This window comes from Zingiber officinale, chromosome 6B (assembly GCF_018446385.1).
Source record: "Zingiber officinale cultivar Zhangliang chromosome 6B, Zo_v1.1, whole genome shotgun sequence".
NCBI lineage: Eukaryota > Viridiplantae > Streptophyta > Magnoliopsida > Zingiberales > Zingiberaceae > Zingiber > Zingiber officinale.
In genome coordinates, this window is record NC_055996.1 from 101,533,310 (window position 1) to 101,552,553 (window position 19,244).

The 19,244-nt window shown below is 34.6% G+C and overlaps 2 protein-coding genes across 3 annotated transcripts; both read left to right on the top strand.

The window, feature by feature from the left end:
• The first annotated feature begins 3,332 nt into the window (after positions 1 to 3,332).
• LOC121988532 (E3 ubiquitin-protein ligase MIEL1-like) lies at positions 3,333 to 7,617 on the top strand. Of its 2 annotated transcripts, XM_042541999.1 has the most exons (12): positions 3,367 to 3,467; positions 3,580 to 3,667; positions 3,754 to 3,786; positions 3,863 to 3,895; positions 3,978 to 4,055; positions 4,134 to 4,177; positions 4,264 to 4,304; positions 5,483 to 5,565; positions 5,674 to 5,765; positions 5,856 to 5,925; positions 6,665 to 6,703; positions 7,306 to 7,617. In XM_042541999.1, exons 1-12 carry the CDS (start codon positions 3,406 to 3,408, stop codon positions 7,432 to 7,434), a joined length of 792 nt encoding a protein of 263 aa, XP_042397933.1. In that variant the 5' UTR covers positions 3,367 to 3,405; the 3' UTR covers positions 7,435 to 7,617. The 2 variants fall into 2 exon arrangements, with proteins under 2 accessions (XP_042397932.1, XP_042397933.1); XM_042541998.1 differs by having other exon boundaries at positions 3,333 to 3,467; positions 5,483 to 5,765.
• Positions 7,618 to 9,454: 1,837 nt separating this feature from the next.
• On the top strand, positions 9,455 to 13,546 carry LOC121988533. Its single transcript, XM_042542001.1, has 7 exons — positions 9,455 to 9,737; positions 11,987 to 12,044; positions 12,123 to 12,431; positions 12,509 to 12,557; positions 12,644 to 12,738; positions 12,837 to 12,958; positions 13,251 to 13,546. The coding sequence occupies exons 1-7, from the start codon at positions 9,631 to 9,633 to the stop codon at positions 13,306 to 13,308; spliced, it is 798 nt and encodes a 265-aa protein (XP_042397935.1). The 5' UTR covers positions 9,455 to 9,630; the 3' UTR covers positions 13,309 to 13,546.
• The last annotated feature ends 5,698 nt before the right edge of the window (positions 13,547 to 19,244 follow it).

The window sequence follows — 19,244 nt, forward strand, 5'->3', positions numbered from 1 at the left end:
TTTTGGAATAAGGGGAGGGAGGGGCTCTTGGTTTCGGTGAGGAATGAAGAAGGAGAAGGAAGGAGGAAGAAAAAAGAATTTAATCTCTTGTTTTTCTTCTCCCAATCAATTTATTCCTTTGCAAATGAAACATGTCTTCATTCATTCCCTCAACTCCTCTTTTCCCTCATTCCTTTAATTCCCACGAAAATAGAGAGAGGGAGGGAAGTAGGCAATTTATCTTTTGCTTGCTTCTTCTCTTAACCAAGAGGAAGAGGAGGTAAGCCACTTGATTTTCTCTTGCTCTTTTGCTTAGTTTTCTTTTATTTTCTTCTCATCTTTAACTAAATTTTCATTCCTTTCTATCCAAATATTATTCATTATTCTAGTGGTTATCATACATCAATTTATCTCTATTATTTGTGGGAGGTTCAAGGTTCAATCCTCGACCTCACCTCTTCTTATTCTATTTTGGTTCCTATTTTCCCTTTTCTTTTATTCTTTTTTATTTCTATGCTCTAAAGAAAAATAATACTCATATACTTATCTTATAATTTCATGGGTGTTATACACACTCTCTCCCTTTTTTTCTCAGCACACTTTCTCTCTCATCATGCTTTCTCTCTCCTCAATCTCTCTCATCACACTCGCTTCCTCTTTTTTTTCTCATCACACTTTCTCTCTCATCATGTTTCTATCTCATCACACTTTCTCTCTCATCAATCTCTCCCATCATACACCCTCTCCTCATTTTTTCTCATTGCACTTTCTCTCTATTCATCTTCTCCAATAACACATTCTCTCTTATCATATTTTCTCTCTCATCTTCTCTCTCCCATCGTACTCTCTTTTTCATTTTCTCTCATCATTCATTCACTCTCTTCATTCTTTTCCATCACACTTTCTCTCTCATCATAGTTTCTCTCTCATCATATTTTTCTCTCATATCTAATTTTTCCTCTTATTTTTTTAAGGGTAAACAAAGAAATTTTTATTTATTTCGATAAAAAATATTCAACTAATCAAATATTGCTTTTAAGAGTGATATGCATGCTTATACCCATTCTCATTCCACAATAGTATGATTTCTATTCCGATTCCTATTTCTAGGAAAGAACCAAACACCCTCTCAAAATATGATTCTATATATTTAGGCCGAGCTAAGATCTTACCAACCCGTGATGAGCAAGCTAAGCGTCACTAAAACATATAAAATATTTTGATGACCCAAAATCGTTAAAAGAAAATAAATGAAGAAAGACAACTAAAGAGGTAAATTGCATTATAAATGAAGACAAGACAAAAAAAAAAAGCACTCAAATTACAAATGCTTAGGGTTTATCTTATTAAATAATACTCAAAAAGAACAATCCAATCCAGACTTACTAGTAATCAATCATTGATAATATAAATTATGAAAAAATTAAAATCATTTAATCTTATGAAGGAAGACAACGAAAGAGGTAAATCGCATTATAAATAAAGACAAGACCAAAAAAAAACACTTGAATTAAAAAAGCTTAGGGTTTATCTCATTAAATAATACTCAAAAGAACAATCTAGACTTACTAGTAATCAATCATTGATAATATAAATTATGAAAAAATTAAAATCATTTAATCTTATGAAGGAAGACAACGAAAGAGGTAAATCGCATTATAAATAAGGACAAGACCAAAAAAAAACACTTGAATTAAAAAAGCTTAGGGTTTATCTCATTAAATAATACTCAAAAGAACAATCTAGACTTACTAGTAATCAATCATTGATAATATAAATTATGAAAAAATTAAAATCATTTAATCTTATGAAGGAAGACAACGAAAGACGTAAATCGCATTATAAATAAAGACAAGACCAAAAAAAACACTTGAATTAAAAAAGCTATAGTTATCATCGGTTTCCAAAGAGTAACTCAAATTCCAAGAATCACTTTAATTTTCAACAACTCACACATCAACTTCTCCGTTAACTTGTGAATAAGTTAAATTTAGAGGCCCAATTTGAGAAATTTGACATATGTTTTTTTTTAAAAATTACATATATTATTATTAATTAAGATAAATGTCTATTTGCATTTTTTTTTGATATAGTTAATCACGCAAGTGTCCTATAATATAATATAAGAGATAAAATTCTATAATAATCAACTAAATTGCAGTAATATTATACCTTATCCGCACGTTGCACTGTCGCAATTATGACCATAGTCAAAGGCCCCACTGTATTAAAGAGGTAGTATCCTATCCTCTTTTTTCAATTAATTTTTATCTTATTTTATGTTTGTTTTTCTTGATAAATTAATTATTAATTTGATTGTTTTATTATTTCAGTTTAATCTTTACAAAGGGCCATCTTACTATATTGTTTTCCTATCACGTATTTTCGCTCCCGAAGTTATGGTGCAGCGGTAAAGTATTTAGATTGTGATTCAAGCTCCGGTTAGGATGAATTTGTAAAAATTTTTTTCTTTAAAATAGAACATGAAACTAAAATATACTGTACTTTTGTCTATTTTTTTCTCAAAATGAAGCATGTAATTAAAGAATGTTAATTTTTGGGTTACTTGCTATGAGTACTTCTCAATTTATCCTGATGATCGATGAAAAATTTGGATGAAATGAAATCGAACTCGACGTTATCGATCTGATTAATTATTTTCATTTTTTTTCCTATCATGTATTTGCTCAACAAATAATTTTTTAATTTTTTTCTCTGATATGTGTATGTTTTTTTAAATAATTAATTTATTTTTCAATAATAAATTTTCTCATTGGCTAGGTAGTCGGCGGTTCCTTGCGTCTTCATCTTACCAATCTTTTTTTTTAAATAATAAATGCTTTCTTTACTTCTACGTCTTCTACCCGTTGTTTTGTTTCATTTCTTTGGGGCCCGCAAATTATTCACCAATAGCAATTTAGATAAGCCTTTGAGAAAGAAATGAAATCCAGTTAAACCGTTATTAAACAATTCGAAAGATAACAAAGAAATTTCACTCTGCCCCCTTCACAATTTATTAAATTTTGCCCTTCACCTATGGCTTCATAAAGATACCATTTTACCCCTATAAATATAATATTATATATATATGTATATATTCAAATATATTTATTTATTTATAATAAATTATTTAATTGATACATTGAATGAACAAACAAAGTTTAAGTAAGTCAAATATTAAACTTACCCACAAATGTTTAATTTATTTAAGGTGGAATTAGGAACTCTACGTGTGACATTGATATATTTTAATCTACAAGAGGTGAAGTGAAAATTTAATGAAACTTTAGTGAGCAAAAGTGAAAAATTCTCAATTAACTTTTTCCAGCCTTTTGTTTGTTTTTTCCAGCGTATAGCTACGAATTTATAAATCTCGTGATAATTGAATACTTTCCCCACCGGCGCGTTCTGCTGCTCCGTCGATCCATGGCGAGCGCTGCCGCCCATCCCGACGACTCCCGCCTAGGGTTCGGAAAGATGGAGTTCGGGTATTGATTCTTCCTCCTTCCTCGATTTAGCTTTGTCCCCTTGTGGCTTTTGATTTTAGTTGATTTGATCGATTCGATTTATTTTTTTGGGGAAAAAATGGATTCCTTGCAGGTGCATCCACTACAGGAGGCGATGCAAGATCCGAGCCCCTTGTTGCAACGAGGTTTTCAATTGCCGCCACTGCCACAATGAAACCGCCGTAAAATTCGGTCTTTTTGCATTATTTAAAAATTGTATTTTTCTCGATCCGTCCCATTTTGATTTATTATTATTCGCTGGCCGCAGAGACACGAACTTTGCCGTCAGGATGTCCAGCAAGTAAATGTCTATCGTCTTCTCCAGTGTATATGTTGGATTTTCTGTTTGTTGTTTGAATTTGGATTGTGTTTTGTAGGTTATTTGCTTGGTCTGCGACACCGAGCAGCCGGTATGGGATATAGATTTAAAGTTACTTTTGATTGAGCTGAAGAATGGTATAAGCGCATGCTTGATGCTCTCTTTTTGTTCAGGTTGGACAAGCGTGCTCTAACTGCGGGGTCAATATGGGGGAATATTACTGTGATGTGTGCAAATTCTTTGACGATGATGTGAGATTCAATTTTGTTGCGTAAACATTAAGTGGAAAGCAGCTCAGGCTTGACAATGTTTGACCCTTGTTGTTGTAGGTGGAAAAGGGTCAATATCACTGCAATGATTGTGGAATCTGTAGGTAGTAAGTAGTGCTGTAATGTTTTATATTGTATTTTTTTTCCCATTCTTTCTAGTGTGGTCGGTTGATGAAATTTTGTTGAGCAGAGTTGGAGGTAGAGAGAATTTCTTCCACTGCAAGAAGTGTGGTATGCTAGCACCATCCAATATTTTGCAGCTAGCTTATTTCATTGTTTCATCGTGATTAATGGATCAAGAATGCTGAGTCTTCACTCTTCAGCTCCAGAAAAAATGGACTTGAATGGAATATGTATTGGTTGGGAATAAAGTTATAGAAACCCATTTGACCTTGAAACCCAAGCCTATTTTTTAAATTCTGTTTCTTCTCAGACAGCTATATTGTATTTCAAATTTGACCATAATAGACTAACAAGAGAAAGACACTTTTGACATCAGCCTTGGAGCATACATTCCTTCCCTAAAGCCACTATCGTGCTTAATAAAGACATGCATCTTAACTAGATGTGGCTCTTCTACTTCTCACGAACAGTAGTAGCTACATATTTTGATTTGAAACTAGATTATTGTTGCTGTGCCAAAATGATTTATTGTCCATTCCTATGTTCTATGCTCTCTTTGGAGAGTAGTAGCTAACAATTAGTTCCCTGAGGAATTCTGGAAGAATTTGGTTGGAATTTGAATTCACATTTGCTTAGAGAAAAACAAAATTTTTGAGGCCTGCAAAACATATAAAACAGCAGAAAAGCTCTTATATTTATTTAGAAAATATAAACATGAACACTCCATCAGTCATTCGAGTATAGTTTACCCAAGTAATTAGCTGTTTGGTATAATATGAGCTGGTTGTCTAGTTATTTTGTTGTACTTCCTTAAGGTTTTTGAGGAGTTCAGAGAACATGAATTATATGGGTTCTACAACAATCAGTAAGAGTTTTGTGGGGTACATAACTCATAGACATCATCTGAGAACTTGTCTCTGGTACATACACATCTTCTGAGTCAAGGTGGGACAATAATTGCATTGAATCAGTTGAAAACTTTCCTATAGATTATGTAATGTGATGCACTACTTCGTACAACTGGAGTTAATCTCTTCACCATAACACTGAGATTATTGGATCAATCTAATAAACTATATGCCATTTTGTATCGTTGCTTGAATTACATGATGCCAAATTAACTAGTTTAAAAATACTAATTCGTACATGCAATTTTGTCTGTTTGTTGTATGACCACGTGATAATAGTTTTAATGTTTGTGGTTGTGGTTCCATGCTTTTAGTTACAATGTGAGTTCTTTGCCTAGTTGTATGAGTTGTTTCCTACTAAGAAGTAAACTGATGCAGGATCTTGCTACTCAACTGAATTACTCAATAAGCATTTTTGCATAGAGAATTCAATGAGGCACAATTGCCCCATCTGTTATGAGGTTTGTGAACATGCGGTTTGGGACAAACCAAAATTGTCACTCAAAAACCTTAGTTGTGAAATATCCACTACATTTGTTAATATTTTGATAATTGAATCTGCTTTGCAGTATCTTTTCGATTCATTGAAAGAGACAAGAGTTCTAAATTGCGGGCACACCCTTCATATGGACTGTTATAGTGAGATGTTGACACATAATAAGTATGTCCCTCACCTCTTCTCGTGCCTTGCACTCAGTTGCATTCTTTTTAACTAAGATACTAAATCTGTTTGTTTCTGACATGTCACTAGATACTCTTGTCCAGTATGCTCTAAGTCAGTTTGTGACATGTCAAAGTACTGGAAAAAATTAGACGAAGAGGTATGATGATGACATTTGATGTTGTACAAGTTTTCTTCCTACATCCTTTCCACTATCTAAGTACATCCTATGTCGTGTGTAGAATTCACTTAATTTTTTGCGATATTTGTTAGTCAAGTTTAAAACTGTCTTAAAAAACATAACATAGAAGCAAATAGTTTTATTGGATTGATGGTTGTTTAATTACCATACTCCATGTGGAAAGGCACTGAAAAAGGCATTTTTTCTTGTTCTCGACGTTTTAATTTTGTTACTGCTTTGGCTTAATGATTTAGGTAATTAGTAATGATTGGGCCCATAGGATTCTCTTCTGGTGCATATACTTTATACTTTATTTTCTAATATTCATTTTATTTGATGGTTTTGATAAATAATGTTTCTTCTTCTCCTTTTGCATCAAAAGCTTAAAATGTTTTTACTGGTTCCTTGTATTTTGTGTCTAGCTTGAGACACCGCGCATATTAAAGCCGAAACAATTTTTACTGCTTTGAGATTTTCTTTTATTTGGGCTGTATCTTTTGCTTGTTATTTTTTCACTTGTGTACATGTCTGGAACAAAAAAAATATTTTTTGGATCGACAATTTTTGTCTCCGCATGTTTGGTTTTTATCACATAAACATTATTTGTATTATTGTATTTATGCCTCTTAATCTAGAATAAAATCTTCCTATGAGCTCTATTAGTAACTAGTCCTGTGGAAGTACACTATACTAACAACGGAGCTTCTACATTTTGCAGATAGCAACAACGATCATGCCTGACGAGTATCGCTACAAGGTTCATTTTTGTTATATCTGCCACATAGTACAACATAGTTGAATGTTCCTTTTTGTTACAAATGATAATTCTTTTTTTGCCACCTTTTGAGGATGCCTACGGTGTTTCCATAGATTCCCTACCCATTTAAATCAGGTTTAGGTGTCCTAATAGCCGGAGTTTGAGTTCGATTTGAATAGTGATGTTATACACACATGTCAATCTAGAGTCTGATTAAAATCACAGAATTCTCGTGTTCGGTTTCCTATTTACATAAATGGATAAAATCATATCTGCGTTCTGATAGTATAAGAAAATGCTGATACTCGTACTCATATGATTGTGTCTTCGCCTACAGTAGCCTGTTATTCTTTCACTTTTTCAACTTCTGCACTATATTGCTGCTAAAGGGAAAAAAATAATGCTGGATCCATCCGGCTATTTGCTCTCATACTTTTATACTTGTGTTGGTTAACACCGACACTTTGATTCAACCTTCATCTCATCTTTCCAATTTGCAAGCTGTTATAAACTCTACATTGCATATTTGTGGAAGGTATTGTAAGCTGTGTTAAATTTCTCAACCTGCATTACAATAATACCGACTCCCTTTTTGAGTGCAGGTTTGGATTCTTTGCAATGACTGTAACGATGTTTCGGAAGTGCTGTTCCACATCGTAGGACACAAGTGCAACCACTGCAAATCCTACAACACCAGGACAATCTCTACTCCACCTGTTCCTGCTCTGTAGCCCCTCCTTCCTCATCATAAGCTCGAAGAATTTAAGAACATTTATTCAAGGAATTTTATCCCTTGATACAAATCAGAAGAGGCCATTCCTTTATTCTGCCTCCACATTGAAACTACTACTGTTTGAATTTGATTCCTTTTTTTTTAAAAGAAAAAAGGATTAACTTTATGTTTTCATTACTAATTCAAGTGTCTCTTTATTTTGCATCTGATTTTATAGGTTGTACTTTTTTTTTCACCGGGATTTTAGTGCTGGGTAATGAAGAATACCATTTTCACTTTGCTCTTGAGAAGTTCTCAATTTATCTATTTATTTATGATTTCCACTCATTAGAATTTAACAAATTCCACATAGATAAGTGCAGCTGATTAACTTTAAAAAAAACTAGAGGCGAAATTGGTCGTGATCTTCTCCTCTCCTTCCAAGTAAACAACGTCAGTGTAGAAAAAGTAGCCCAGCTGCAATTTATGATGCAGCATTTTTCTTCTCCACCAGTAATTTTTTTTTGTTGGTAATTTAAATATCCAATCTACGGATCCAATTAGTCTAGAAATGATCGACTTGATTTCAAGGCTATTAGTATAAATTAAAACGGTAAATCTAAATGGTTAGTGGTCGGCTAGAAAATAAATCTAAAGGGTAATATATATCATTTTAGAAATATAATTAATCATTAATATATATAGAGAGATAATTTTTAAAAATTCAATATGAAATTAGGTGAGAAAAGATATAATTAATTTTTTATAATATTATTTGAATATCTTTAATAATGACCTTAAAAATTATAAAAAAAAATTCATTCTAACTAAACATATTTTAACCATTTAGCAGTGTCTAAATTAAAAAGCGTATATGAAGTTCCGACATCATAAAATTTTCAAAACTCAAATATAATATGTTCATAAAATTTCAACTCTTATTCGATAGGGAACTCGATCACGTGCGCAGAAGTTTGCCCTTCGATAATATATTATAGTTTATGTTACGGCCTACGTTTTATATTTATTTTAAATCTATTAAACCAAGTCGGGTTCCGGCCGGTTTTATGAAGTTCAGTATAACAGCAAATTACCGAATAAATTTTTAAAAGATCTAAATTCCGTATTCTAATTTTAAAATTATTTTATGTTTAAAAACTCACTGTTTTTAATATAATTGATTAAATTTATGTTTAAGATTATAGATATAATAAGTAAAATTAGACTAACACATAAAATTTAATTTCGTATCATTCCAAGCTCTTTAAATTTATAAGTAGATTTCGATCAAATCCGAACTAAAACGGATTAATAGATTTAAAGAGCTCAGAATAATATGAAATCATATCTCATCAAGTACTTTTGATTATATACATTGTTTCAAATATCAATTTGGCACACTATAATGAACATAATGATTTTTTCATTATGAATCGATTCGATTCGTGTTCAAAATACTGTTTTTAGTATAGTTTGTCAAATTGATATTTGAGCACATGAATATTATCAGAAAAATTAGACGAACATATAATACATAGTTTCATTTCATTCCTAATTCTCTAGATCTATCAATCGATTTTCGCTTGGATTTTGTCAAAATCGACTGATGAACCTAGAGAGTTTGGAATGATATGAAACTAAATCTCATGTATTCGTCTAATTTTTTAAATTATATTTATGCCATCAAATATCAATTTACAACTCATCATTTTTCCCAAGTTGATATTTGATGGCATAAATATAAAAAGCACATGGGTCATAAAAAAGTAAAATCTCCAAATTCAATTTATAACTCATCATTTTCCGTTGAAAAATTTTAATTTTAGAGGAAAAATGATTGAAATTGAAAAATATTATAAGTTAAAGACTAAAAATGTAAATTTACTTATAATAGGATTAAAATTAAAAAAGTATAAGTTATAGGACTAAAAATGTAATTTTCTTAAGATAAAAAATAGTATCGAATATGTGATTTAATAATTTTAAATTAAAATTCGTGATTTAAATATTTTAGAAACTTGCGTGGTAATTTGCCGGTATCAACCATAGTGAGAAACCGGACCGGTAGGTTCGTTGCCTTATCTCCTCTGTTGGATTCAAATTTCAAATCTGAGAAGCAAACAAACAAGCGGAGAAACTGCAGGGCGTTGCTGCTCTTCGTCCTCGACGCTTACATTGGAAAGACTGCGAATCCAGCGGACGAGGGATAGGGCTTATGGAGATCGGGGCGGAGGCGCCGGAGGGGCTGGGGAGATCCGATATCTTCCACGTCGTCAAGGAGATCCTCGGGTTTGTTCTCTACATCCACCACCAGATCCCCTCGTAAGCTTCCGAAACCCTAAACCCCCTCATTTGTTTGCTTCTTATGGTTCCTTTCGCTTGCAATTTCTTTGCCTTCTGATTGTTGCTAGAAGGGATAGTTCGAACATCTTCTTTGATCGGGATAACCAACTAACCAAGTGTGCAATCGGGTGTAGGATTGTCGAACGTCGTGTATATTTGTGCGGAAATTTCATAGTTTTAGCCTTCTTTTGAGTTCTTGATTGTGATTAGGTTTTGCTGCAGAGGTTGGGGGCCTTTCTTCAATTCAGGATTGGGTTCCTTGGAATCTCTTTGGTTTGCGGAGATTTGTGCTGGAAAAGTAGAAATTTGAAAAGCTGAACTGTTCCCTACTATGCTGTGTTTGAAGACTACAACTAATCACCAACTCCATCCTATGTTACTGGGTTACTGATTTCGTAATCCCTCTCACCTAAAAAGTCCACTCAATGATGATGATTTACTCCTTTCATCTCACCCCGAGGCCGGGGTGATTGGGTGAGCTGTCACCGTTTACCAAATGGGTTACTGATTTCGTTCTTTTACATAAAGCATGAAAATATCAACTAGGTTACAATTTTTGGATTACAAAGAGCTACTGGGTGGGTGAGGGAGGGCATGGTTAAGAACTTTCATTTCTATTCCATTGTATGATAACTTCTGATACCACCATCACTTTTTTTCCTCTTTGAATATCTTAGGTGGACGAAGAAATTTCTTACAATAAACACAAAAATACAACTAAATACAAACTAATGTAGTAAACAAAATTATAATCGAATATCTCTTGTTTGTTTTGTTATCTAGGATGCTCAATGTAGCCCAACAATGTAACAATACTTTCTCTGGATCCACTAGTGAACGAAACTTCGATAAAACCCATCCACCAATTAGTTGACTATTTTGTTATCTTCCAGTCGACTACTTGTTGCCTTCTACTCCATTGCTCCATTATAGCCCTTCAAAATTCAAGTGTTGTTATAGCTTTATCCGCATCTTAGGTCATTCACAAATACCTATTTTAGAATTGCTATTATCATTTTCAGTCGACTAGCAAACATTTTGGTTGTTGATAAATAACTTAAGTCGATTGGTTAGTCGATTGATAAATATTATATTTGCTTGCAATTAACCTGAGTCGACGGGCTAATGGACTCTACCAGTTGATTGATATCCTCATTAGACCAGTCAACTACTTCAAACTTTATATTCATCCAAACTACAACTTTGTAGTTTTAGGTTCTTCAATCAACTACAATTACACTATCAATCGATTGCAAATACCCCAAATTTATCTAAACAATGCTCCTCTTCACCAGTTGACTTGCACTCTAATTCTATTCATACCAAGGTTGAATCCATGTCGTGCCAAGAGACTCTAAATCTATGGGACTTTCTCATTTGCTTAGTACAAGTCAACCTTGACTTATTAGAACCTTCTTGTGCCAAGGGATTCCTTGTTTTCAAAATTTCCAATGCCTAGAAACGATTACTATGGGACTTCAACTTTGTTTAGCATTCAATCACTCTTGACTTTCCAAGACTTTCATCATTATCAAGTTCACCATTGCCAAGCATCTAATCCTCCTAGACCTGCTTAAATTTCCTCACTTGCTCAACATCCGGTTCTTCTTAACCTCTTAGAACTTACTTCACTACTAAGCATCCAGCAATTTTTTCACGGCTTGGACTTCTTTACTTGCCCAACATCCAATCCTCCTTGGCCGTTAGGACTTCCTTCGTCGTCAAACATCTAGTCAACATTGACCCACTTAATTTTTTTCCAAATTCAAGTATCCAATCACCTTAACCTACTCGTCACATCTTCTCTAATCATCCATCATATTAGTCAAACACAAATATATTGTTCAAATATCAAAATCCAATTTGTACCATTGTTAACTTAAACCAAGAGCTAATTGCACCAACAATAATGTGCTATTGTGATAAATCAGTTAGAAGAAGGCCAGAGATCTCTAGCAAAGTTTCATATTTTCTTTTTATTGCATAATAGAAACTATACTACTTGGCGCAGAGTGTTAATCAGGATGAAGCTTAACCTTTTGTAACTCTACACCAATTGAACATCCTTGTTTCTGTTATTTGGTGTTAGCATGCGGACCACTTAGCATTAGATAAATGATATGTTTTGTCAGTTTTGCTAAAAGTGGATTTGCAACTTTACAAGACTTAAATTCCTTATCAATTGAACATGAATCAAAAAATTTCTTGATGTTCCTCTTCCTGTTCAGGATTCTGCAGCACATTGAAAATGAATATGAAGCTCTGAAGGAAGACTATAAAACTTTGGTAGGTGAAATATTCAGTGTGTGCTGGACAGGTCTCATGTGGTCAATTTATTTCATCTGATGAAGCTTCTTATTTTAGGAAGAGACATGTCTTTCACCAAATGCAACAAAGGCATCTGATAGGCGGAAACATAACCTAAGGAAAAGAGAGATTAAGCAAGGGATAAGAAGGATGGAAAAAGTGACGTGTAAAATTTCTGCTTTACTTTCAGCACTTCAACTAGCTCTAGACGAAATGCCCGACATACAAGAAGTTATTTTGGTTCTTGGAGGAAGTCTTATAAGGCCTCAACATGTGTATCAGCTAGTATTCAATGGAGGAAAACTTGATTTTGGTAGAGCTACTGAATCCACCAAGAGTAAAGTTGCAGATTTCATTGCCAAAAAGGTTGGTCTTTTGTGTAACTATATAGCTAGTTGTTCATTTGCATTTCTTAACTCTGCTAACTTGATTTTCATGACCAGTCTATTAGAGCTTTAATATCAGCTGGTGTAGGAAGCTTTTCTTTAATAGGTTTGCCACTTAATTTGCCTATTTTCTACTCTAATGAAGATAACAGTAAGCACTTCCACTTAACCTCAACTCTGAGTTCTTTGTAGGCCCATCTAAGCTGTTCTTGTTGGTCAGAAGTTACTCAACTTTCAGACTGCCGCTCCATTTTTTGCCTAAGCGTGATTTTAGATTTAGCAGCAAGGTAACTCAATATCCTATACTATTGATAATATGCCGATATTATATCCGTCAATTCTGTCTCAGATTGTAAAAACTTTTAACTTGTTTGCATCATTACAGGTAGTACCGCTCAAATTACATATAAAGTGCAACGTTCCAATACCTCCCACTAGCAGTTCAGACAATACATCACTAGCTTCTATCTCTACATGTCCGAATTCAAATGAAAATGATGTGATGTGGTAAGTAGACCCCAACTTGTTAAGCATTTGTTTTACCTGTAGTTACATGAAGCATCAATCTCATTTAGTCATCTTTTCCTCGAATTAAGAAGATTGACATCATACTTTTTTATGAAGAGAAACTTAGCCACTAGATGATTGCTGCTAGTGTTAATTCTAATGGAAAAAACGTTAACAGCATTAAAGAGAAATTCAACCCACACCATCTTCCTACTCTGTGCTGATTGTGTTTCTCTGCATTACATTGCAATTGTTCATCTGCAAGTTGATCTGACAAGTTCATCTATTATAGGTTTCAGTGCAAACATGCTATCAAGGGATTGGCATGCAGGGTACCCTCAGAATGCTAGAAGTTCAATTTCTTTCATAACAGACACATCTGTATTTTTTTTCTCTCCTCTTTCTTGTTGTCTCTAGAGCCTTGGATGAACGGGCATAAGAATTCTCTGGCTTCACTGACCCCATCTCTATTCGTAGCTACATGTTCATTCTGGATAAAAATGAACTATAATTACTCATATTTTGTAAATCGAATAACAGAATGAATGATTGATGAGCCAAGGAACCAGGATAGCATTGTAGATTGCATATTAAACCAGTGTTTCTTGTCCACGAGAGAAGGTTCAAGTGTTTTTTACCAATGGTACAAAATGTTTTGATGCATGGACAACCCTTTGACAAATAAATCAATAAATAAGAATTTGAGCAATGGAATTTCTCATCTGTTCAAAATAAATCTTCATCCTCAACAACTTGAAGCAATTTCAGTTAATCTATGGCTCAGAACAGTGTTGGAATAAAACAAAATCATCATCAAATAAGTTTGCCAAAAGGAGGTTTTCTTGCTGTATCTCTCAGTTGTAGCCCACTCTCATCATCCAAATTATTAAATAAACTGTAACAGTTCACAGCAACTAAACATTAAGAACTTCCGGCAATAATCTAAAATGTAAAAAAAATCATTTTAAAAAAATCATTGCTCTTATAATTTGTTAAAGTAATATTTGAGGGTATAGATATAATTAGGAGAACTAGATGAACATATAAGATTTGGTTCTATGTCATTCCGAGCTCTCTAAGTCTATCAATTGATTTCGATCAAATCCATATCAAAATTGGCTGATCTAGAGAGTTTAGAATAATATGAAATTAGATCCTATGTGTTCATCTAGTTTTCTTGGTTATATCCATCTCTCAAATATCAATTTGACATAATATATTGAAGGCAATGATTTTTTTTAAACAAAAATCGCTCTCTAGATCTATCAATCGATTTTGATAAAAACAAATTGATGGACTTAGAAAGTTCAAAATGATATAAAATTAAGTCTTATGTATTCATTTATTTTTTCTAATTAGATCAATGTCTTTAGATATCAATTTGACATATATATTAAGAATATTAATTTTTTAATATAAAATGAATTCTTAATCAATTGTTACATTGTAAGGGACTTTATGATATGAATAGTTTCCCAAATAGCAATAGGATCTGTAACAGAGGTAAAAATGATATTGAATATGTAATTTTAAGATTTTAAAATTAAAATACGCGATTTAAATATTTTAAAAATTTATCGACACGATTTGGTAATTTGCCGGTATAAATCATAATGAGAAAACTAGGCCGGTGGGTTCGTTGTTGCATCGCTTTCGTTGGATTTAAATTTTGAAGTAAACAAACAAGTAAAGAAGCTGTAGGGCGTTGCGGCTCTTCATCCTCAACGCTTACATGGGAAAGATGGCGAATCCAGCAAACGAGGGCTATGGCTTATGGAGATCGAGACGAAGGTGCCAGAGGGCTGGGAAGTAGAGATGACAATTTCCTATGATTCAACGGAGGATTCGATACCTGACCTGAATAGAGGAGGGTATGGAGGGATTTTTTAAATCCGAAAATCTGACCCATACTCGACCTAAATACCCGATTATATATATGGGTGACTTATCCTGAGCAACAGTGGGCGACATCCAACGTGGATGGTCTGACAAAAAACTTATTTTTTTTATTTTCCTCTCCCATTTGCACGTAATGTTTTTCTCTCTCGCATGCACATTGGTGCGGTTTTTACAAACCAGCACCAACATAAAAATCAACACCAACACAAAGATCATCATCAATAGTGGTACGAACCAACACAAATCGGCACCACATTGGTGTTGGTCTTTAAAGATCAGCACCAAAAGTTGTGCTGACCAGCACAAATCAGTACCATGTTGATGCTAGTCTTTAAATATCAACACCTATAATGGTGTAAACCAGCGCAAATCAGCACCACGTTGGTGCTGGTCTTCAAAGATCAGCACCAACAGTGGTGTAAACCAGCGTAAATCAGCATCACGCTGGTGATGGTCTTTAAGTATCTGCACCAACAGTGGTGCAAACCAGCATAAATCAGTATCACGTTGGTGTTGGTCTTTAAGTATCCGCACCAACAGTGGTGCAAATCAGCGCAAATTAGCACCATGTTGGTGCTAGTTTGAGCAAATCAGTACCAATGTGGTGTTGATTTGTGCAAACCAACACCACTAGTGGTGCAAACCAACGCAAATGGTGTTGGTTTATGCAAATCAGCACTACGTTGGTGCTGATCTTTAAATATCATCACTAACAGTAGTGGAAACCAGTGCAAATTAGCACCACATTAGTGTTGGTTTGCTCAAATCAGCACCATGCTGGTGTTGGTCTTTAAAGATCAACACCAACAGTGGTGCAAACCAGCCAAATCAGCATCACATTAGTGCTAGTCTTTAAGGATCAGCGCCAACAGTGGTGTAAATCAGCGCAAATCATCTCCATGTTGGTGCTAGTTTGAGCAAATTAGTACCAACTATAAGTACTTCGGATAGTTTTGATGTGATCAACCAAATTCAGTTAGGTCCTATTGTGTTTAATCCTTGTGTCTAAGTGTATAGGAGCTTAGGAACACAAGAAGATGCAGCTAGCGAGAAGGATGACACGGGAAAGGAGCTAACGGGCTTGGTGCATCTGAGGGACGAGGTGCTACGGAAGAGTACACCGGTGGATGAAAAGGATGTGCACGATGTTCAAGGGACGAGAAGTTGGAGAGGAAGCCTGCTCGAGGAGAAGGTCGGAAAATGAGTTCGGGTGAGCCCTATTTCGGATGGTCGAAATCACCCAAGCGAGCGAAGCAGCTGAAGAGCCAAAGGAAAAGTTTGGAGCTTGGTAGTAGCTGCTAAAGGCACCTTCAACACTTGAAGGCGCCTTCAACCCTCTATGGAAGGCGCCTTCAACCCTCTATGGAAGGCGTCTTCAACCCCTTAAAGGGGTTTTCAAATAGTGACCGTTGCGAAGGTAAACTTTATTTCTGCACGGATAGGATTTGTCATGCTAGAGGTACCTTCCACCCTATTGAAGGCGCCTTCCAGCCTTGGATAAGTTTTTCCAAGGGCTATAAAAAGACCCCTAGACTTTGAAAAAAAATAAAACAACTGAACTACAAGTCTTGTATTCACTTCCTAATCATTTTATGAGCTGTAAACGTCTGTAAGCGGCTACTCCGCCTTTAACAAAGGAGTTTTTCTAGTGGAGTTTTCTTCAATGCCTTGAATTAACAACTAGCTAGGTTATAACCAAGTAAATAAATTGTCCTATTATTTTTTGTTCAGTTTTATCATTCTGTTTAATATACTTGTGCTACTAACTAGAGTTGAAAGAATGAAAAAGGTTCACTTTGTTTTTATCAGACAATTCACCCCCTCTTGCTAGCCCCACTGCACCAATAAGTGGTATCAGAGCTAGAACGCCTCAGAAGGATTAACCGTCGACTGAAGCAATGAGACAATGGCCAGACCGGGCATCTGCCCACCAAAGTTCGAGAGAGAATTTGCGACATGGAAGAAATGCATGGAGGTATTTTTCAAAACGGATTTTGAGATTCTTTTAATTATAAAATATGATTTTATAGCTCCCAAAGACCCGCAGGGAAATGAAAAAGAAGAATACCAATGGACCAAGAAGGATCAAGCAGACTTCGTAGGGAACGGACGAGCTGAGTTCCACCTGCTTAGCATACTTCCACCCCAAGAAGTCAATGCGATCGAAGATTACGAATCAGCAAAGGAACTCTGGGAGAAGTTCTTAAAGCTACACGAAGGAACTTCCGAAGCAAATCTCTCGAGATGGGACCTACTCCGGAACCAACTAATGAACCTCCGGATGGAAGAAAAAGAAACAGTTGCACATCTGCACTCGAGGATCAAAGAACTCATCACCGTACTCACAAATCTCAAAGAAAAGGTAACAAATCAAGATTCATTAAAGTACGCTTTAAATACATTTCCTAGGACACCCAAGTGGACCTATATAGTCGACTCATTTTATATATCTAAAGACCTCGAAGTTAGTTCATTAGAAAATCTTTTTCCACTTTTGAACTCCACGAATCTAGATGTGTAGAGATGAAAAGAGAGCCTAGTCAGAACATTGTCCTGAAGGCAAGAACAGACGATCAAAACTCCGAAGCGTCAATTGATGAAGACGAAGCGGATTTAATGGTAAGAAAATCTTAAAAGTTTATTAAAATTAATAAATTTAAGTCACAGATGAAAAAGCACTGTCGAAGAAAAAGGAAGGTGTGATGCTACAAATGCAACAAATAAGGATACATCAAGGATGAATGCCCCAAATTGAAGAACAAGGGTAAAAGACCAAGGAAATCGAAGCTCAAAACCCTGAAGGTGACGTGGGACGAAACGTCATCATCAGAATCCGAAGTTGAAGCCTACGCCGGACTAGCCCTAATGGCAGACTATTTAAAAGAAGACGAAAGCACGTGCACTATCTCCCAAGCGATCTTTTGAATTTATCAAAATGCTTTCTAAAGACATGTGCAAATTTAAAAAATAAAATATGAATTTGAAAAGACAATTAGAGAATGCATGTCCATTAGAATTGTTTGATAATTTAAAATTAGAAAATGAAAAATTAAAACACAAATAGAGAGATTGAAAGATAACCATGCATGTTTTAATTACTATCAAAAACCAAGATTTAAAAATTATAATAAAATCAACTGGTACATTAGAAATCACCAAGGTCAAATTAGAAAAATATCACAAAAATATATCCCTAAGAAATTGTTAATTAACATAGTAGGTAGGAACTTATATTGGGTTCAAAAACATTCTTAGATTAAAGTGTTATGTTTGAAAGATAAACTTAGAATGTTCAGGAAGAAAATTAAATATTTAATTTCTTTAAAAAGGTTTTGTCTAGAAGTGGTTGTTGTTCCAATATCCAAGAAGGCCTAGTGCCTCGTCACAGCCTGAAGTCAATTATTGAAATAAATATTTAATTAACTAACTTTAATAGATTTTTTTTCAATTTTATTTTATGCTTAAAATAATTACAATATTGTTTAAATTTTTTATGACCATTCAACTAGTATAAAAATTTTCAGATTTTTTTTTAAAAAAAATTCTAAAAACTTTTTGATTTTTTTACTACCCCTCAGACTTCTGCTGAAAATTCTTTCCAGTTAATTGCATAGAGTACCCCTAGAGAAATATTTTAAATTTTCTAAAAAGTTTATTTTATTTTTCCCAACTTTTTTTGATGTGATCAATGGAAGAGAAATAGGTACAAGTTCAGGGGAGTTAGGATTTAGAATTTTTACTTTTTTGTTTGCAAGCATTTTATTTATTTATTTTGCAAACAATTTGTTATCTACTTTTATGTTATTACATTTTAACCTTAACTTGAACTTAGGTTGATGCACATCAAAAAGGGGGAGATTGTAAGTACCCCGGGGTAGTTTTGATATGGCCAGCCAAGTTCAGTTAGGTCCTATTGTGTTTAATCCTTGTGTCTAAGTGTGTAGGAGTTTAGGAACACATGAAGTCGAGCAGAAGACGCAGGTAGCGAGAAGGATGGCACGGGAAAGGAGACAACTGGTCCAGTGCATTCGGGACAAGATGTTGCGGAAGAGTATACTGGTGGACAAGAAGGACGTGCACGACGTTCGAGGGATGAGAAGCTGAGGAGGAAGTTTGCTCGAAAAGATCAGAAAATGGATTTGAATGAGCTTTATTCCAGACAGCCGAAATCACTTAAACGAGCAGAGCAGCAGAAAAGTCAAAGGAAAAGTTTGGAGTTCGGTAGCAGCTGCTGAAAGCACCTTCATTGGTATTGAAGGCGCCCTCGCGCCTTTCGGGAGGAAGGCACCTTCAAGGAAGGCGCCTTCAAACAGTGACCATTGTAAAGATAAACTTTATCTTCACACAAATAGGATTTGCCACGCTAGAGGCACCTTCTACCCTATTG